Raw genomic sequence first — 20,791 nt, 5'->3', positions numbered from 1 at the left:
AATCTGTACTCTTTTGCGTGATACAAGCCCCTCGTCATGAATCCAAAAAACGAAATAATTGCTTTGTCGTGGAAGTTAGAACAGAACCCACTAGAATCATTCCTCTGTTTCTCCACGGTACGACTGTTAAACCAGTATTGGTAAGATCAGAGATGAGAACTGCAAGAGTCCCCTTTCAGAGGAGACCGGGACTGGAATGAAAAGGGGTTCAAGGATAACACTAGCAAAAATACCACTCTATTTTGGGTATATGTCAAACTTCAACAATCAATCAATTTGATTTAAAGTGCAGAATCGCCATGCAGCATGTTCCCAATACACCAAAACTACAAAAATGAATACATAGAACAAAGCATACAGCCAGCAAATATAATAATATACATTAAAAAACAATCAATCATAATATAACTAACTTTACCTGCCTGAAAGGGTTTATTTGAATCCAAAACCGCGATCTGTCCTTAACCAAACAGCCGTGTTCTCTAAACCTAAACAAAAACAAATAAATTATAAAAGCCCTGAAGGCAAAACTTCTCCCATGTGTATTTCATCTGCCTCTGTTTGGTTCGTTTGGAAGCTGCGGTGATCTGATTGGCCGGCCCCCGCACGTTGTGGGCGGGGCTCAATTTAGGGTCTCGCCGACACACCGCTCGTGTGTTATGAAGGCAATGACAGTCGAAGCGCTACAAAATATCAAACAGAGGCAACTTTTTAACTGAAGAGGAGACCTCTTGCGCAGCGCGTGCATCGATATCAAACAGGGTCGATAAGTATTTTAATATCGATAGAAAAAAAGAAAGAAAAAGAAGTGGTATCCTGTTATGGGGGCTCGCGACTCATAGCGAAAATGAACTCACCGGACAGGTGCGTTGACAGGTTAATTAACAGATAGGCTTTGCTGTGACGTCGCATCTTTAAATGCGCTTATTGATTTGAAATTGGCGATAGTAGTTTATATAAATTGAAGAAATGGAGCATAAACAGTATTTGTCGAGTGGAAGCGAGTCGTCGTCCGGTTCAAACACACTGTCAGAGGGAGAAGAAATGACGCCGGAGCTGGACGTCAAAGTTCCCGGAGATGATGCTCACAACTCGGATTGCGAGAGTGTCAACGAGGCGGAGGAAGACAAGGAGACACCGGGGGACGAGGAGAGTGAAGACGAAGACGAAAAGGTAAACACACGCACACGCACACATTACTGCAAATGTGAGGTGAAAACTCAAACTGCATGGGTTTTATTTTGAATTTGAGGCGTGCCAGTAATCCTTTTTAAACGCCTCCGTGGTCGGTAATAAACTTTAATTAATTAATCTCCTGCTGTCAAAGTATTGGTAAACAAGCACCTGCATCAGCTCAAAGTCCGAGCTCGTGTTTGGTTTGGGGTTTGCACACGTCATGATGTCAGTGCAGCTCACAGTCCCAGGAATAATTCATGCTGTGAGCTTCTTAGGACTTCATGCACTCTATTATTATTATTAATGTGCTCTTGAGTCTCTCAGCACATATGCATGTGAACTGCTGCTCTGCTTGCAGTGAGATGAGTCAGCTGTAGTAGATGTTTGTCTTAATGGTGCTGCTAATACATGATTCCCTAATTTTACAGCCTCAATTTGTGCCTCTCATATTTTACCATTACTGAAGGTATTGCTGCAAACTTATTGAAAAAACAATCTGCTTCACGAAGGAAAGATTTTCCGAAGTTTCCTCTTTTTTTTTTTTCCTTATCTAAAACAAAATGGTAGCCATGTTATTGAAAAGGTATTTCTAATATTTTGTCCACCCCATTTATATCAATGAAGGTATACCTAATATAAGACACACCACTCGGTGTAAGACAGCAGAATTCAACAGCACCAGAAACGGCAGCATCTCTAAAACTATTCTTTCATGAAATACCTTCACAAGGAATGTAAGGGTACATGAGAGGCTCATACTGGGGCAAGTAGACACACACTGATCTTATAAAAGGGGCGTGCTGTTGTGGCGTTCATTCAGGAAACAGATGGAGAAAATGAGGAAGACTAAGATTCACTCAGCCTTTTATTTTAAAACACTTTACAGAGTGGTTGGACTGGCTCAGATGAGCATGATGCAGCCTGATGCCTGCAAGGGTGTGTTTGAGAAATTACCTGACCTACAAACACGACTCATCCAAAAAGCACAACATCATGCATGACTTCAGGCTGTAGGTGTGGCAGTCTGTCATCTATTATGAAGTCTAATGCATGCAGTGGGAGAATACAGAGGATTGTGCAACGTCATGTATTACTTCACACTTTTCCTCGTGTGTTTTTTGGGGGATTCAATGTTCCAAAGCATTGCAGCGAGCTAATCTGTACATGTTGGCGTGACACATGCCCCAAAATATCGTAATAACTCTTTTTGTCATGGAAGTTGGAATTGCACAGACAGGACTCACAAAAATAATCCATTTGTTTCTCTTCACTACGACTGTTAAAATCAGTATTTGTAAGCGTATCAGACTCTCCAGCAGGCACATAACCCCCTCCCCCCCCCCCCCCTCCACATAACACCGGCTCTTGACTAATTTAGTTTGGCTGAGTAACAGTTTGACAGACCATTAGCTAAATAGAAGTGAGGCACAGACTAATACCGCTCTCTTATATTACAACAGTGTGTTTTCCCCCCATGGTTGTGCTGAAATCAAACCAAAAGTTAAACAGACTTCAAAAGCCAGAGCAGCTTCTATTGGATGAACCTTGTCCCCCTTTTCTCCTCCTGAGCCCTTTTTTGAAATGTCAGTTTGAAGTCCATTTAAAACCACTGACCTCTCTGTACTTGGCCACAGAAGACGAAATGTAATTTGACCCGTTTTACTGCACTAAATCATCACGTCACTGGCCAAAACACCTCAAAGTAGGTAAGCTGACCTTCTGGTGAAGAGCCGCTTTGAAGTGGAATTACTACAGGGATAATCGGGGAAACCCGACCTTTGCCCTATGTTAAAGAAAGAAAGTCTTCTGAGAACTCGCATGACGTCTCCTTTCCAGACTTAGCCTCGGCCAGTGCTTCAAGGAGTGAGACACTGCGGTGGTGCTTCATGGAGTTTTTCAGTGTTTATTTGGTGCTTATCCTCACTCAGTGTGTGTGTGTGTGCTGCATCTTTGTCCATCCAAGACGTGTGAATCAGTTCAGCGTGGTGGGCTGTGACGGAGAACATTATATACAGTTGAGATGAGATTATCCCACGCATAATCCTTTTATCCATCCACAACATAAGATGGCAGCAATAGATTGAAATGGGAAGCATAGTGCATTGCAAGTTAGAGATTGCTCTGCATTATGACATTTTATTCCAGCAAAAGGGCCAAACGTTCATTGGTTCCAGCTTCTCAATTGTGATTATTTATTGTTGTTACTTTTCTCTGTTTTATATCGTTGTGAATTTAATATCGTTGGACTGTTGGTCGGACAAAACAAGCAATTTGAAGACTTGCGGAGCATTGTGGCGGATATTTCCATTATTTTCTGACATTTTCTAGTCGGGCTACACCTTACCATCATTTTCATTCTTGATGAATCTGCTGATTCATGCCCCACAATCAACATTCTGAACAAAGGCGTGTCTGCGCCGTGAGCATTCTTCAAGTTCACGGGATCCACCGTCTCTCAGGAGCTAAAGTGGAATTCCAACATGGACACCCAAAGCCCCAGCAGAGGATTTACTTCCTTCAACCTGCCTCAAGAGCTGCTCATCCAGTTCCACTCTGCAATTATCCAGTCTGCTCTGTGAACATCCATCACTGGGTGGTTTGGATTCCCCCGCCCCGCTGCAGAACACTGTGGGACAAAACCACCAGACACAAGAACAGTTTCAATATGTACAATAGTACAATATGTATTTCATAGTTTAAATACTCTGTTCTTCAACATAATATATATTTAATTTACTATAACATATGACAAAAACAATACTAATTTTTGAAAAGCTGGAACCAGAGAGTATTTGGCAGCTCTAGTCAATTTAAAACATGTTTTTCGATCGGGATTTAATCTAAGTAATTAAATAGGATTTATGGTATAAAAGCACTGTTTTCATCCTCGTGTGAGGCACATGTTTGAACATGACTCGAGGCTTTATTTTCTGCCTCGATCATTGTAGATTTGAGATAATACTGTAATAATCTGTCAGTGTGTTAATCATTGTATTCCTTGTCTATATATGTCCTGCTGCTTTTATATCCCCCCTATAATCATAAATCCAATGTTCCCATACTTTATCATCGCTACCTCTCGTGTTGTGGTAGCGGAGTATGGGAACTGCCAGTCTGTTGTGCTTAATCACACCATTTCCTATTTGGTATTCTTACATTTATATTTGCTGCAGGAACAACAAGAGGATCCGATTTTGTTAAGCCTTAAATGTTACACCTTCAGCCAAAAAACAAACCATCATCCCCACCACGGTATAATAATTAATAATAAGTTGAAGTGGGCAGGTCCTTTTGCCATAGATCAGAGAACATCATGGTAACGGCAGTGATTATTCCTTTTCTTCCCACCAGCTTTACTTGTTCAGTCCTGCAGATGTTTGTGTAACACAGTAGTCACTTGACGGTCGGGTGGATTACCTTCAGTACAGAGAGTGAGCACCAACATAAACTGAAGGACTTCCTCAGTGGTGGGGTGAGATGGAAAGTGCATTGCGTCATGCACAGCCCATGCCACCCAAGAACACAGGCAACGTTTTTTTTATAAGCGGATTTACTCGATATTTTCACAATAACAATGTATGGAACATGAAAACAATGTGAAAGGGGTCGTTATTAGTGATCTGCAGCTGGGACTAGATGAAAAATAGCCTCTTGGCTAACTCTGGCACATTTACAGGAATGTTTTATTAATGTGCACTATCCCTACTAAATAATCCAATAAATGAAAAAACAAGCTCCCGTTGACTTTACGCAGCTTTGTCGTGGTTTTCAGCCGATATTTTACTTTAACAGAAAGCTTGTGTTTTAAACTGGAGGTGTGGATTTTAAATGATGTGAGCTCTTATCGATCGCTGGGGGCTCTAATCATTTGCATTGTGTGAAGTGTAGGGTCCAGAGTATTTAGGGCATGACTCATATTAGGGGCTAAAATTCAGGATATCTCGGCCTCTGCTCCTTTTTTGATTTTGACCATTTCTTTCAAAAACCTGGTTCTTACGCGCGCGCCCAACTATAAAGACTCCCGTGTTGACAAGCTCGCTAAGTACAACACTAAATCGTTTGAGCAGCCCTTTAGGATCAGACCTGTTTTATGCCGTCCCAAAGTACCTCACTGTCAAACTGATCTTGTCTGTGTTTGCTCATCTTATGCAATAGTGTGACCAGTCGTGCTTTACACACGTGCTGTCTGGGGCTATGCCAGACTCAGACAGCAGTTCATTCATTTTATTGATATACTGATAAAGCATTGGCAGTGGCTAGCTCATGGCCGCTGCCATGCACAGTACCGAACACTGTTAGCTCTGTTAGCGCTGTTGCTCTTAGCACTGCTAGCTTCTTTGACAAACAAGTCTCTGGAGGTTGTTCTTTAATAAGCATTACCAATATCTGACTTGAAGTCAAGAAATGCACATTCATCAGTTTAAAGCTCTGTAGATTATTTTGGTACAATGTTTCCATGAGTTGTGTTAATGACGCTTAGAGTGCTTAGAAAGCTGGGACTTTTTTTGAGAGATCAAAAGTATTTTGAGAACAAGAATAGACAAGTAAAATGATAAAACCTGAGGCTTGTTGCTGGGTTGGGCGTTGATGTGCTTAGTATAAGGAAACAATGTCTGAGCTGGCAAACAATGATGTCACTGCTCATTGATGTCGGATAAAGGGAAAGCCCAGCGGGACCTTGGTTATTGGACTAAGAAATACATTATTTGACTGGAAATTTTTTTACAAAAATGAAAAGATCAAATTTTCGTTGGGTATTCTTAATTTAATTCTTAATTTTAAACAATCAAGTCAAGCTGTTAGTAGTCTCTATTTCCTTTCTGCATCCTCTTTCTCAATCACACATGATCCTCTGGTTTATTCCACGAGGTCCTGGTAAAGTCATGCGTTGCACCAGTGCTCTTTGTGCATCAATATTTGCTTCTGTTTGACAATATTTAACTCTCTTTATTCAATGGCTCAGTGCCCGTGCTGTGCCCTGAAATAAGCGGCCATTTATTTAGTCAGGCTGCCAGTCAGGGTTATTAGAGGGACATCCAGTGTCGGTGCATGCTTTGTGCAAAGAGGATTAACACAATCTGGTTAAGACTCTTTTCACTCCTCTTGTGGTCTTGTGGTCTTTCCAGGATCCGCCTCTGATTTTTGACTCTTCTTCGCTGACCTTTTGTATGTGTGAACGTCTGGGTTTAATCTACAGTTTTGGATGTCTGAGCATTTGAAGTGATACAGGAGCTTAAGTTTGTTGATATCTAAACATGTCTCTGGGTCGGAATTCCCCTTCATGTCAGTGGACATCATCGGAGGGAAGCAAGGTGAGACACTCCAGCAGGTGGACTGGATTAGAAACTAGGGTGAACGTAAAGCTCCTGTAATATATTCTATAATGTATTTATTTCTTATCGTAGCGTGTATGAAAATGATTTTGACTTGATTTTTAATGGTTGTGAATGAACACACTTTCATGGTAAATAAGTAGGAAGAAGGTCATGTAGCAAATCAGACTGTAATATCTCTACGAGTTTTACATTTCACTGACCTCCAGTCACACACTGTTGCCACAACTGTTGAGGCATTTCATATCAGTAACGAGATTATGAAGTCAAACAAACAGCCAGATCATTTACTCTTTCCTGACATTTCTTTTGAACATGTTGAAGGATTCAAAATGATTCCTGGCTGACTCTGGAGACGTTTCTCTTTTTACACGGGTAGGGCTCCAATGAGATTCCTGTAAAAACAACCGCATGTCCAATGTTTCATGGTTGAATCAGAGACACAAAAACAACCCTTCTTGTTCCCAGGTGCACATCGTGTTCGGTACACCACATTTTATGGAAGGCATACAATAAGCCTCTAAGGCCAGAAAAAAACCCCATGACTTCCTTGGTGGAAGACGTAACGCATGGTTTGATCCTTTACATGCGGAAGATAAGAAATCGTTCCAGTCGTATGAAATTGGAGAAGGAAAGCACCGATGTATTTTTAGAACTTTAGATCACGTCAACACAGGAAACGCAATTCCCCTGTGAGAGCACACAAAGTGCAAACACTGAGACCCAAAGGTTTTCTTTAGCTGACGAAGGGACAGCGTCCATGTAAGGAGAAAAATTAAGTGTCCGTCGGGTGACGGAAATGTGGAAAACCTTCGTACAGTTATTTGGATTTTAGCCGTGAGACTTTAAAGTGTGCTGTTTACCCCCAAGAGTAAACACTTGAGAACCTCAGAGCAGAGGGCAAAGGAAGAGTGGAATTCGGGGAGAGTTGAAGTCGACAGATGTTGGGTGACGAGGTCGGCCAGAACATTTTCTCTACTGCAGTTGACCCTGAGAAAAAGGCTGATGAGCATGTTCCCCATCTCAAGAGTTCATGGAGTACGGTTCACAAAGATGGAAGCATTGCAGGAATTGACCATCGCATTGTACAATCACACCAGATGTTTGTTTTGTAGGCTACTAAAAATTCAATGAGAAAAAATGTTTCAATTTACAGAAACAATCCTCTAACGCATTCCTTCATGAAACTGACCATTCGCTAAACCCCTCCCCCGAACAGTGATGGTCCAATCACAGCCTCTCTCTGAACAGTTTAGCTTTTTGAACCATCAACATTAACCGTAGTTTATACGCACTGTACTGAAGCTGGCGAGCCCAAAAAGATGGAGGTTGGTTTATGGCTTTTTGCCGGTTACACCTACAGCCTATGGGTCACACTCGTTGTCTTTTTGATTATTCACAGTTCATTTTGTTTGTACGCTCTGGCATTTTGGAGAATAGTGCAACAAACATTGAGTTTAAACGCCTCTGTGCATGCTCAGAGCTCGCATGCCATCTGTGGAGGCTCTTGCTGCGGTGACGAGCGAGAGTATAAACAAAGCTTCTGGCTCTCTAATCTCATGCAAACTTGTTGTAGTTTGGAATGGGGTAAAACTGGTTTAATATATTTATCACTCCACACTTGTGAACTTCTGTTTTGTGCCGTTTTATTTAGTGTATTTGATGTTCTGTGGTTGTTTTTTTTTCCTACCTGACAACAGGCTCCCTGCAAAAATATAACAATAATAAATAAAAAAAAAAGCCCAGTTGGTTGATGAGATAGCAAAATACCAACCCTGATGAAGGGAGGTTATGTAACAAGCAGCACTCTGCTGCTGAAGGCAACAACATGGACATCTACAGATTGCTAAAAAGCTGCAATATCTTTTTAGGTCTTTGTATTTCAGTGTAGAGTCTAAACTGTATCTGAGAAAATGGATATTTAGAGAGGATGAGTTCTCGATGGTCGTCTTTAAGTTTTATTCCCGGTACAAATGCTCAGTCAGCTGTATGTTGGCATGCATGGACAATGAGAGATGACTATTGCATATTCATGTTATTCTCAGTTGTAGATGAGACAAGGATGTGATAAAGAAACAATGGTAGGGCGAGCGAGGACTGGAAAGAGTGTGAAGGCTCTTGATGTATGGGGTCTGTCTTCCTGTTGTATTGTAAGCATGTTCTCATTGTGTCTTAGCAACCAAAGAAAGACACTAATAACACTTTCTTCCCGTCTCTAAAAGGTTCCTTTCATCCATCTCAGTGAAATGATAAACAGCACTTTAATATCCCGGAGTGTCAATGCATTTGTTAATTCTCACTTTGTGCAACTGCTTTAGATTTATTTTATTTAATGAGGAAATCATGACTTAACTCTCTTCACCTTTGTAATGCAGAACCATGCAAACCGGTGAAGTATACAATACTATGCAATAGTGGGGAAGAAATATTGAAATTGGTGTTTATGTGTTTGCACTTGAGTTGTTTTCGTAGCCAAGCCTCGTGCTGCCGTAGCGTAGTCCACACACAAGCATTGCTTGGGCTGTTGCAGTGTTTCTTCCTAGACTTTGAGGACGATGTCCCCGTGTGCAGCCTCGCGTTAGCTGCTCTTTCATCCTTCAATCTGCCTTTTGTAGGATCTACAACTCCTCCTGCTGTTCTGTCCTTTTGATTGTAAGTTTGTTCAGGTAGCTGTGTGTATTGTTTGGGTTTGGTATAGAAAAAGTGTCTTTCGCTGCCGCAAATGTATGTAGTCTTGGCTGGTAAACGTCAACAGCTGGAGTAAAACTTGTACTGAGTGTTTGCTCTCAGCCTTATCCACAGTGCGCTGGAACGGTTCTCTGCATGCATTACATTTTATTTCTCTGTTTTCTCATTTCTCTTGCACATTGTTGATTCCCTTTTTTCTGGTTCTGGCTCTTTCAGTTTCCATAGTTCAACTGGTTCTTTAATGACAGTCTTTTAATGCTTGCAGCTAAATAGCCAGATAGTTTTCTCAGGAGTTAGACAGAAAACAGAGCTTAAAGATAGTTAGTCGTGGATTTGCAGTTACCGCTTGGTCAGAAACACGAATGCTAATGTTGCTCTGTAACTGCTGGATGTTAAAATAGGTAACTGTTTGTTAAACTTTAACTTTAACAGTGATGAGTTTTGTGTTCCTAACTTGTTTCCGCTGCCTCCAAGTGCCCAAAGACATCAGTAACTGCAGGTTTGATGTCTTAGTTATTGGCATAAAATGCATTATTTTCATGCACTTTTGAGTAAGAGGAAGTGTTGTTTCATGCTCAGCGGATATTGTGGTCAACACGATGCCGTAAACCACAGGGGCGTCAGGATACAATCAAAGGGACAGGCTTGTTTTGTAAATATTAACGGCAAATAAACCAAAACACACCAATATAGAATAAATTATTTAATTGTGTGTCAAACATTCTTTATTCAGGTTGCCTCATCTTTCAGTTGGTAAACACAACCGACTTTGTGTGTTTTGCAGTCCGCCTTCTTTGTTTCTCTTGTGCTTTGACAACAGAGGGTTGTTGGTACTGTCCACTGTGTGTGTGGGTGGGTGTATGTGTATGTGTATGTGTGTGTGGAGGCGGGAGGGCCAGCTCAGGTTTGATCTTGCTCTCAGGATCCATGCGTGGCTCTCTGCTGCATGAGGGAGGACCGGTAGGTGAAAGGATGCTGGCAGCTGCCAAAATGTCAGTGTGTGTGTGTGTGTGCGTGCTACCCGCCGTGCACACAGAGAGCGAACTGTTACTGGCTTCACTGCAGTGCTTTCCATGTGATCAAGTTGGCATTTGAAGCACTGACACCCACTTTTAACATCAATGCAGATGTTTTGGACCTAATAACAGAGCTAACTTATACATCGCTTGAATTCAGATATGCGTGGAACAGGAAATGTGTCTTTACTGATTACCCAGATGATTGTATCATAATTGGCTGATAATGATTGCCAAGCTCAGCCAAAACAGATGAGAAACTCTGTTCAGCTTTGGCAGCCCTCCACAGGTTTTCTGTTTTTGTGCACCAACCGAGTCAAGAGGATGAAGGCAAAAGGCTCATGCAGTGTGTTTGTGTGTGTTGGGTTTAAATCTGTCTGATTGTACTGTGTGTGCTGCCTCACTAGTTGTTCTAAGTAAGCAGCAAGTATTTACCTCATGGTCCTGTGAAAGGTAAAAGCATTTCCTGCATCACATACTGCCCCTCATAGCTGTCTTTTCTTTTCTTCTTAAAATATTGATTGATTTATATTCCCTGTTTGCATAGTCAAGTGAAAAGCAAACATCCCGCCTCTAAACCTCAGACTTTAGCCCAGCACACAGATGCAACTTCTGATTATCTTACTTCCTTTTATGAGTTGAAAGTCAACTTGTAGTGATATCTAAAATAATGTGATCTGCATCTAAAGCAAAACAAAACAGAAATATTACATTTCTTCTCTTGTCTTTTTTTTTTTACACAATAATGCAAACACAAAATTCCTTAAAGCAAAGAGAATCAGCACAGAGCCTAATTTGTCTTCCTTGAGGGGAAAGAGGAGGATTATAAACAGCAGAAGCTGGAGGATATTGAGAAATACTGTAACTTCTATAGAATGCGTCAAACTTCCTTTGTGACACTTTGTGACACGTGGTGACCCTGCGGTGACTTGGCAGCGCTCCATCAGGTAATAATACATGCACCACTGTGGTCCATGGTGGTCAGGAGTGAGGGTCATAACGGCCTGACCTGAGGAAGACGCTTCTGGCTCTGTACAATGCGGATGATGCAGAGTTTACCTCCGATTGTTTCACAGCGTAACACTAAGCTGTTTACGGAGGCATTGCTTGGTTATTAACTGTGTGTCCGTTCTTTATTTCATTGTGATTAATCTGAATGTATCTGCCTTTAAGTACCTGTATATTCAAACTTCATTTAGTTGCCATGTGAATCAAATGGAGAGTTACTTATCTCTGGATCAACATGGGTTTCACCACACAAAGTAGTTCCTACGTGACTGAGAAGTAAAAGAAGTAGTGAGATGTGGGTGACGCATTCTGTCATTTTAACAAAAAAGTCTTTAAAATATATCTCACAATTTCGTGTGTGTGTGTGTGTGTGTGTGTGTGTGTGTGTGTGTGTGTGTGTGTGTGTGTGTGTGTGTGTGTGTGTGTGTGAACAGATCACACAGAGGTTTGTAGACGCATGCACAGATATATCTCACACACAGTACGTTTCAGAGGAACAATGGACGGCACTGTTGCAGAGCTCTTGACATGTCAGGGTCATGAGATCTTGATGTCAGAGTGTCTATTTGTGCTGAAGGCGGAGCTGCAAAATATCAACTGCCTCATGATTTTAGAAGTGATGACTGAAGATCAACTTCATTGCATAGCATTCTGCATTTTTGCTGTTTGGAGAAGCATTACTTTGATTTCAGCCTGTACGGAGTCACACTTGCTCTACATTTCTATAGTCGTGGAGAGGTCGAGCCACCCCACAAAGAATTGGTCTCGGTTGTCCTCGATTGTCCCGGGATCATGAATCCTCCCGTAGAGGAGCAGAGAGAGCTTCCTTCCACAGAATGCTCTGAGCCATGTATATCTTTGTGTTCTCAGGGAGGGCCTCTTCCTCACCACCGGGCATTGTTAGGTGGTCCGAGCTTCTTGTAAAGTCATTATCTTCTCAGAATACAATACGGTACAACATGTGTAATGTATTTATAGCAGCCGTATTCCTAGATGTAGACAAGTTAGCTTTCTCACTAGCAGTGTATAGACACATGTTTTACTGCTTCTCCCTCTCTCAATATTATTGTCATAATGTTCTGAGTACATTTGGGATACTGGCCTATTGCTTAGAAAAAATCCATGCCAAAAAGATCCTATGTGCCATAGAAAATTCATTTTCTATGAAAATAACAACAGTTCAATGTTAGACATTAGAGTTGTTAATTGATGTGCCTATACACATATTCGATATTGGTTTCTGTGCCAAGAGGTTAAGACAGATAATCTACTTTTTAAACTAGGATGTGTTCTGTACATACAGTGCAATTTATTAGAAATATATTCAAGCCATTTTCTAGGCCATTTAAAAACAGGCAGCAGGCTGTAGTTGGCCCTCGGACCGTAGTTTGGCCACCCCCGGCTTAGGGATGTGGCAACCTTACAAGTCTTGCGTTGGTCGAGTGATTCATAAACTACATTTTGTGCTCAACTCTAAGCTGAACATCATTTTGAGAACAACTGGGGGAATCTCCCTCCTAGAGATCATTGAAGAAGTTAAATCCTTAGAAGTTCCTGCGGTTCATAGATTTGTCATAGTTTTGTACATCATGCCTCCTTCATGCACCGCTAAGTTGTGGTCCATTTCAACGGTTATTGTAACTACAGTATGTGCAAAAAAACACACTGATGAAGGTCTAACGAGCTGAAATGTAGGCTTTCTTTGAACGACACGAAGAAGAATAACGACCTCATCCTTACATGGTTATGAGAACAACTTCTGGATGCATTAAATGTATTTTATTTCTATCTTTTCCTCTAGTTGGACCACATCCTCTACCCTCCCTCCACCTACCTCAGGAAGTCCAGTAACCCCGAGTTGACTTACGGATTAAGTCCCGCCCTCAAATTCAGGCGACATCTCAGTGAGGATGGAAAAAACGTTCGGAGGCGGAGCCTTGGGGGAGGTCTCACAGGTAATCGCTTCACCAATGGTCTCCTCATTCTAGCTTTAGACAACCACATCGATGCTTTTATACGTAACTAATGCCACACCACTGCTTTTGATATACTACAATAATAGCTTGAGTCCGCAAACTTGGCACACACATGGTAAATGTATGAAATAAGAGCTTCAATGGATTTAATCTACTTGGGAGGACAGTTTGTGTTGGTTATATAATGTTTTCCTGCTATTTATAGTGGAACTCCTGCACAGACTGATTCATCTTGACTGTCACTAATCTCAATGAAGTAATCGAGAAGCGCCGATTGCAATTTTCTTGGCTGATGCAGAGTTTTTAAAAGTCAGATTTAGTCAGTTTCTTCGAACTATGATTGAGAGCAAGGCTCGGTAAAGTTTTAAACGTTATCCTTTTACTTTGTAAATGTCATCTATAGTGATTATTTGTGATAAAAGTTGTTTATGTTAATCTTCATAACATTAACGGCCACAAATCCACATGGATGCACCTTAATGGGGAATTAAATCCCCTAAATGATAATCCACAGTGAACATTTTTTAGTGTTTCTTACCTTTTCGTGGAGGAAATAGTTCCCTCGGGACATGCTTTGAAGTAAAACTGCACTTCAAATGTACGACTGTTTGCAGTTGCAGCTCGTAGTGATGAACACTTGCCATCTGTCACTTAAAACTGGCTCCGCGGAGAAAGCAACAATGGCAGTGTCACACTTGGCAGTACACAATTCGAAAGTGCATCAGAGATAAGTTTGATAAAGCCAAATAGGATTACATCATCACCTACAAACAGGTGAGACGAGGACAGATGTCACCTAACTGGACGCCCTCCAGGCCTGTAGAGCATCATCTCAATCAGCATCTCTCTATGCACCAAAAGAACGCATACTTTTCTCCTCATGCTGGTTTGTCAAAGCTGCCCTTGCTGGTTTGAAAGGGGGCGGGACACAGCTGGACAAAAGGTGACGTCACATACTTCAGAGCACCAATCAGGATTTAGCCGTATTTGAAACAAACTGAGATTGTGGGGTTTTGAGCATAGAAGTTATGAGGTTGTAGTTTTGTGGGTTAAACTCTTGATAATTATAAACTAAAGATTTCCCCTGAACTTCAACTTTGACTCTTGTTTGTTTATTTAGCCATCAATATCTAACGTTAGTGGGGAAAAAAACTACACAATCCAATTTGTTGCAGCAACTCTTTGCATTATTGACCTATAACTGTAAATGCATCACCAGATTGGCTAAAGTGTGGTCTGTGGTAACAGCCACACTGAGTCTGTGGATATGAGGAAGAATACACGAACCAACAAGCTGATCACTTTACTGTGTGCTGCCCACACAATGAAGCAGACTGCGTTCCTGCGATGAGGAATGTGTCAAGTCAGCAGAGAGCTATCCCCTTGGAATTGTAAAATTCACTGTGATGGTTTGAGGTTTAAGTCTGTAGGTCGGTAGCAAATCCTGCTGCACATACTGCACATCCAATTTACTTCCAGGTTTCAGTAACTAGGAGTTAGAGAAGAGCATTGCTCTCAGAGTTGTTCCGATACAGATCCCAGTATCAGAAATGCCTCCGATGTTGCCTAAAATGTTGGATCGGGTATCAGGGAGTGCGTTCTCGTCTCATCCATGAGCTCATTTATGCTACACAGGAACAACAACACGTTTGACTCGCTACCCGATCCGTAAATTCTGGCCAATCCGTACTGCACATGTGCAGACTTGTGCTACACACCTGTGCTTAAGCATTCTTCTGCAGCCTAATTATTTTATATTACAAATCTGTGTTGAGGAAAGCTAGTTTATGTTGTGTGACTGCAGCATTGTTCACTTCCATTCAGGCCGTTTTGGGGCCTTGAACGGCTCCTTGTGAGGTAAATGTTTAAGACCTTCACCTCGCTGATTAAAATGTTGACCTTTCCACAGTCAATGAAAGATTGTGTTTCCATCAGCTGCAGCTTTGAATGAATGCATTACCCTTTCACTAACCGGCCCACATAAAAACAAGATGGATAAACAAACATCAAACGAAAGCAAATCAACTTCCATCAACTTGATTGTGCCGTTAAAGCCACGCGAGTGAGATTGGGTTTTCTCTAACAACCTAATTGTTGTTTCAGTGAAGCTAGTTTGTGCTTGCATCTAGTACAGCACTTGAGGGCAAATGCTGTAATGGTTTAGACGTGCTTTAACGTCATGAAAAACAAAATCATTTATTATTTAAAGGTTCAACTTAAAAGTGAAAGTTGGACAAATCTAGATTTCAGCCTAAGCCTCCTTATGAATTCACTCATGTAGCAGAGAAGTGAGGCTCAACCCCAGACTTTACAAATGTTATTCCTTTAGAATTGTGGTGGAAATTAATTGTCTTATAATTCCAATATATTGGAATAAAACAGCTTCATTCAGTTTATAGTCCAGTAAATAAAAGAGCTCTTGTGCAAAATAAAGTTTTAATGTTTTACGTCCTTGAGCCAGAAACTTGTTTATTACACGTTGGTGAATGTGGCCCGGCTGAGTGAGAATAGATTACCTCTGCTCTGATACTTCTGAGATGAAACCCAGCAGAGCAGCGACAGCGCGTGTGGAGAGTTTTGATTTGTCAGTTTATTTTCCGCATCATGATTCATGCAGGAGAGGTTTGCTTGAAACCGGGGCGTCTGCCCAAGGTCGGGAACAGAGCGGTCTGACCTCATGAATACCTGTGTTGAATGTAAAAAAAATAATAATCTCCTCCTCCTCTCTCCTGAAGCCTTCCTTTCACAAAGTGTTGACTGGTGAAGAGAGATTTCCTTTATTCCGGGATGTGATGGGCTTTAGTGAGGAAAGCTTTTCCCGGTAAGGAAGGAAGGACCGTAACTTTCCCTCCTCATCCTGTTTGGTCTCTCTTCGACTCTCTTGATTTTACTACACAGTGCAATAACTGTAGCACAGTATATGTCAGATTCAGGTCCAGAACCGAGCCTTATAGTTTGTTCTGCATTTTGTTTTTGTCTCGTGAGATTTAACATCTGTGGAGAGTGAGAAAGAAGGAGGCAGTGTTCAACTCATCCCTCTCCGTTTTTGTGTTTTGAAAGTACAAAGGCAAACTGCTGCAGCTCTAAGCTGTTAATTCAATTTTTACGTGTTTTTAGGGGCGTTTCATGCCTCGAGTTGAGTCGACAATAGAGGGTTGACAGAAAAAGGGGGCAGAGAGAGACTAGGCACTGAAATACAAGAAGGGTCTCTAGCTGGACTCAAACCCGGGACTAAACTGTGTGTTTGCAATGCAAGACATTTAAAATGTACAAAATTCAAAATTGGTGTTTTTGAGTAACGTGCGTTTTACATCACTCTCTCAGATTGTCATTGTTTCAGGAAATAAATGGATTTGTATCAGGTGCAACTCTTTTTTTGTCAGGTTTTGCTGTTAGCCGGAGAGTGACTTTATAAACCTTCCCTCTCCAGTTTATAGAAGCTGCACACGTCTGATGGTGTGTGTCTTCAGGCCACGTGAACTCGAGCTATCCCCTCTATGTTCTGAGCACAGTCAACTTATCTCACCTTCCTTCACCGTGCCAGAATTGTTAATCCTCCTCTCCGTCTCCTCGACTGTTTTACTCAAACAGGAAATGGGAATATACACATGTGGATAAAGGGATGACAAGACTTCCACGAATGATTACTCAATCCACGGAGTGCCAGCGCTGCAATAAGATCTGCTGATTCAGACGCTGAGGCTTCTGATGCTGTGTTTGAATCTTTGCATTTCCTCCGAGGCTTTAGGATCAAAGAGGGCACATGAAAGGAGCATTTAGTGCCATCTAGCTGCCAGCCCTGGGAGCTGAAACAGGAGATTTTATTTTAGGTTAATTTACAGAACTCTTGTTGTAAGTGGATGCATTTACTTCCCATCATCAGACTTTGTGGTGAGCTGGTGCTTTGTTGGTGTCATGTTGGGATTGTCAGTGATCTCTTAATGGGCTTTTTCCCCTTGACATCCTGCCCGGCTGCACAGGGTCAGAGGCTTTAGCTTTAAACTCCTAAGAAGAGCAGACAGCTGGGACTATCTTATGTTACTGCTTTGTCGTTTCACCTGTACTCCCTATGGTTATGGGATGGCTCAGTAGTTTGAATTCACTTGTTTACGACTGCACAGTATTCAGATCCTTTGTTTAAAGTGGCAATTCTGAATTAATTTGTCTTCGGAGAAACTGCCAAAAGCGTCACACATGAACTGAACCTTGTCCTGTTGTTGCTCTGCAGGAAAGTACCTTCTCCTGCCCACTCACCACCAGCAGACACAGACGGCATGGCAGCCGTCCTCCGACATCTCTAACCTGGTCCGTATGCGTTCCCTGAACCTCGGGAAGTCGGACCCCTCCCTCACCTCCAGCCTGGTGAGTGCTTCCTCAACCGTTAACCCCACCACGCTATTCTGCTTTCTGCTCCCATTACCTCATCAAATAGTTGTTAGGGTTTAAGGGACGGGTCACTTCCTCATAACAACATTGTCTGAATACATGTAATTATACTTATCTTACAAGAGGATAACTCTTTCTGAAACAGATTGCTGGAGATGTTTGCTACAGAGTATCCGTTTGAAATAAGAATATTATACTTGTGCATGTACACGTATATGTGTTTTTTTTAGTAGATATCCAAGTTAACTAATCCCTGCTTAATACCTACATAAAATATACTGTGTATTTAAATAATAACATTTCCCTGTCTTAAGTCCTCAAATGTGAGACTCCAGTGAAGGAATAAAAATCTCTTTTTTTTAATCTAAACATTCGGTCGAATGAGACATTTTAAATTACTCACAATTCTTCAAACGTGACCTGCGTGATCTGCTTGGCTGACACGTCTGTTCTCATCATTAGTGGATTAAATGTAGATAAACCAGCTACAGTCAGACACTTCTATTGTTTATAGTTAGCAAGTTAGTTAGCATTGAGTCCAAACTATATTTCACATATAATACAATTCTATCAACACAAATACAATGATTAAACAACGTGGTCAAGTTCAAACATTTTATTGCAGGTATTCAACATCACTAAATGTCTTTTGTCTGTGCAGTGAACTCGGGTCAGAAGCACTCAGAATTGTGAATCTTTTTATTTTTGGCTGAACTCTGGTTTGATGAATGACCTGTATGTTGTGTTAACGTCTCTCGTCTGTCACTGCTGCAGGTCTATAAAACACTTATCTTTTATAAATGCATTTATTTCTATGAATCATGAGAAGCCACGCGACGCAAGTGTTCACGTTCATCAAAGATGATTAAATGCATTCAGAAAGGCAACTACTAAAGATAGTGGCCAGTTTAGATCGGTTAAAACACGAATGATTAACAGAGATAAAGCGGACCGAGTGCGTCCCCGGTTTGAACCGAATGAAGTCATGCAGACGGGTGACCTTCAGCGAGGTCCTGCTCTGTTCTTTCAGATGACAGATACCGTGATGTGATCTCAGGAGTGAGATGCAATCGCAAGCAGCGGCTAATCCAATGCTGCTCAGCTATGAGTCATTCCCAGGGTGTGCTCGCCATCAGTCAGAGAAAAGGTTAACGTAATAGAAAGCATGTGTGCATAAAGACGTGTATCTGTGTGGGGGATTTTACTGCAAACTGTAGATTTTGGTAACTGACGCCAACACCATTAGTGACCAGAAAAAGGCACTCTAGCCTGAACTAGAGCTCTCTCTCAGATGACATCATGGTGATCCTGTTTACAACAACACAATACTAATACAGTATGTGATCATGTCTGACCTAGCTCTGTACACTGGGGGGCGCTGGTGCATCTCCAGTGTTTAAAAGTAAAACATGTGTGTTCTTGTGCTTTTAAAAGTCCCTTTGGTTATTTAGTGAATTAATACATGATCATAACTGTCCTCCAGCAGATGTGTTGATTCAATTCTAAGTTTCATAACTTGATGACCTGAATGAGTCTTTGTGTTTTTATAATAATAATGCTCCACTGATTGCCGAGAGGCGTTTATTTGACTTGCCAGCCTTCGTGAGAGCATGAGCTCCGCTGCACAGCAGAACTCCATCGCCTGAAAGGGGTTGAGTGTTTTGCTCAAGGACACTTCGGCAGGAGAGGTGAAGGGTCTCTAAGCTGCAAGTAAATTCCTCCACCTACCCAGCAATAATTAGACAAAGACAAGCTTAAATCTGTCTGTCAAAAGGAAAATCATGGTCGATATTCAGATCACGATTATTTATCACGATTGCTCGTTGATTTTTAAGGAGAAATGATTATTATTGCACATTCACATTTAAGTAATAAGAGCACTGCTTTCACTTCCATGTTGTGCTACATTCCTTGCTGACATAAAAAAAATTACCAAACATTTTTACACAATATTAAATCAACAGAGCGCTGCTTTCTCTTTCACGTGCAAATCTTCAAAATGAGACTTTAAATAAGATTCTTCTTCACCTGAATGAAATGCATTTTTGTTTTGCCCGTCTGCTCTCTGGAACATACGGTGTTATTTAATTATTAAATACAGTATTCATCTACAGTATTACTCTTGTACTCAGAGCTACTGCTGCAGCTGCACGACTGCTACCCAAAAGTGAAGTCGAAACATCTGGATCGCCCCCTGGTGGCTCGTCGTTGGTTTAGGAAGCACTCGATTTGATATATCGATCTATGAGCGGAGCACGCATTTTAAACGGCAATATCACAGTCGATCATGTTCATTTAAATGTGGGAAGCCCAAATTGTAAGCGTGATTAATATTTGATTAATTGTGCCGCCTTACTCTCTGTCTAGAGACGGATCTACACGTATCTACTAGGACTTCTCCTGTGTCACAATTATCAGGTCTTGTTGGCAGAAGGAGTATTTGATATAAGTGCTGCTCTTGGTGTACTCTGAGCCGTGAATGGTGAGGACTCTGCTCTCGCCTCTGACGAGGCTGTAAGGTCACGGGGACCCAGGAGAGACATTTCATCTTGTCAGACTTCAGTCAGCAAATGGGGCCGCAGACAGATGCTTGAAATTGGGCTTTTTTGCCGATGGCAGGGCGTCGGGGTGCGATGCACGCCTGTGGTGCATCGCGTGCCCCCTCTACTTTGTGCACCACTCCACCTCCGACAAAAATAAAATGAAAGAAATGAGACGGATTGGAATTTAGTGCATCCGCTGCGATGTGAGAAAAGAATTCGTTGCACGTCTTTACTGCAGGAGATTCCAAACTGAAACGCTCTTCTGCGGACCAGTTCGGTCGTCTGTCGGCTACAATAGTTCCCCCTCCATCGCCGTGTGTTTTTATTCATTCTATACATTTGTTCTGCTTTAAAGTATTCCCGCACTCTTCCCTGCAGTCGTGTGGATGAAATCGGCAAATGAAATATCTTGTGTAGTGTGCAGCTCCAATGCTGCCTGATCCTTATTCTTATTCTCTCCACTGTTTGCACGCCCCCCGGTGACTCCGCGGTGGGCACCACGAGAAAATTGGATGCCGGTGACCGCTGCTCGGATATTGTCTTGCGTCGACTCGAGCTGAATGGCTGATGTGTTTTGCTACATCTTAACAGTTTCTTTTGGAGTCGGCTACTCTGACACCTCGGGGGTTCATCTGCAGCCGCTGAATTATCCCGCCTGCACAACG

General features: G+C 41.8%; 1 protein-coding gene across 1 annotated transcript in view; it reads left to right on the top strand.

Annotated features, from left to right (window-relative positions):
* Nucleotides 1-643: 643 nt before the first annotated feature.
* mast4 (microtubule associated serine/threonine kinase family member 4) overlaps nucleotides 644-20,791 on the top strand; it is a 74,480-nt gene continuing 54,332 nt past the window's right edge. The window contains exons 1-3 of the mRNA XM_076080684.1: nucleotides 644-1,173; nucleotides 13,023-13,176; nucleotides 17,426-17,559. Coding sequence (XP_075936799.1) covers nucleotides 970-1,173; nucleotides 13,023-13,176; nucleotides 17,426-17,559 — 492 coding nt within the window. The 5' untranslated portion in view covers nucleotides 644-969. The remainder of the gene's footprint in view (nucleotides 1,174-13,022; nucleotides 13,177-17,425; nucleotides 17,560-20,791) is intronic.

This window comes from Anarhichas minor, unplaced genomic scaffold (genome assembly GCF_050575085.1).
Source record: "Anarhichas minor isolate MPS153535 unplaced genomic scaffold, ASM5057508v1 ptg000002l, whole genome shotgun sequence".
NCBI classification, from domain to species: domain Eukaryota; kingdom Metazoa; phylum Chordata; class Actinopteri; order Perciformes; family Anarhichadidae; genus Anarhichas; species Anarhichas minor.
This window is presented reverse-complemented; position numbering and strand designations above follow the sequence as displayed.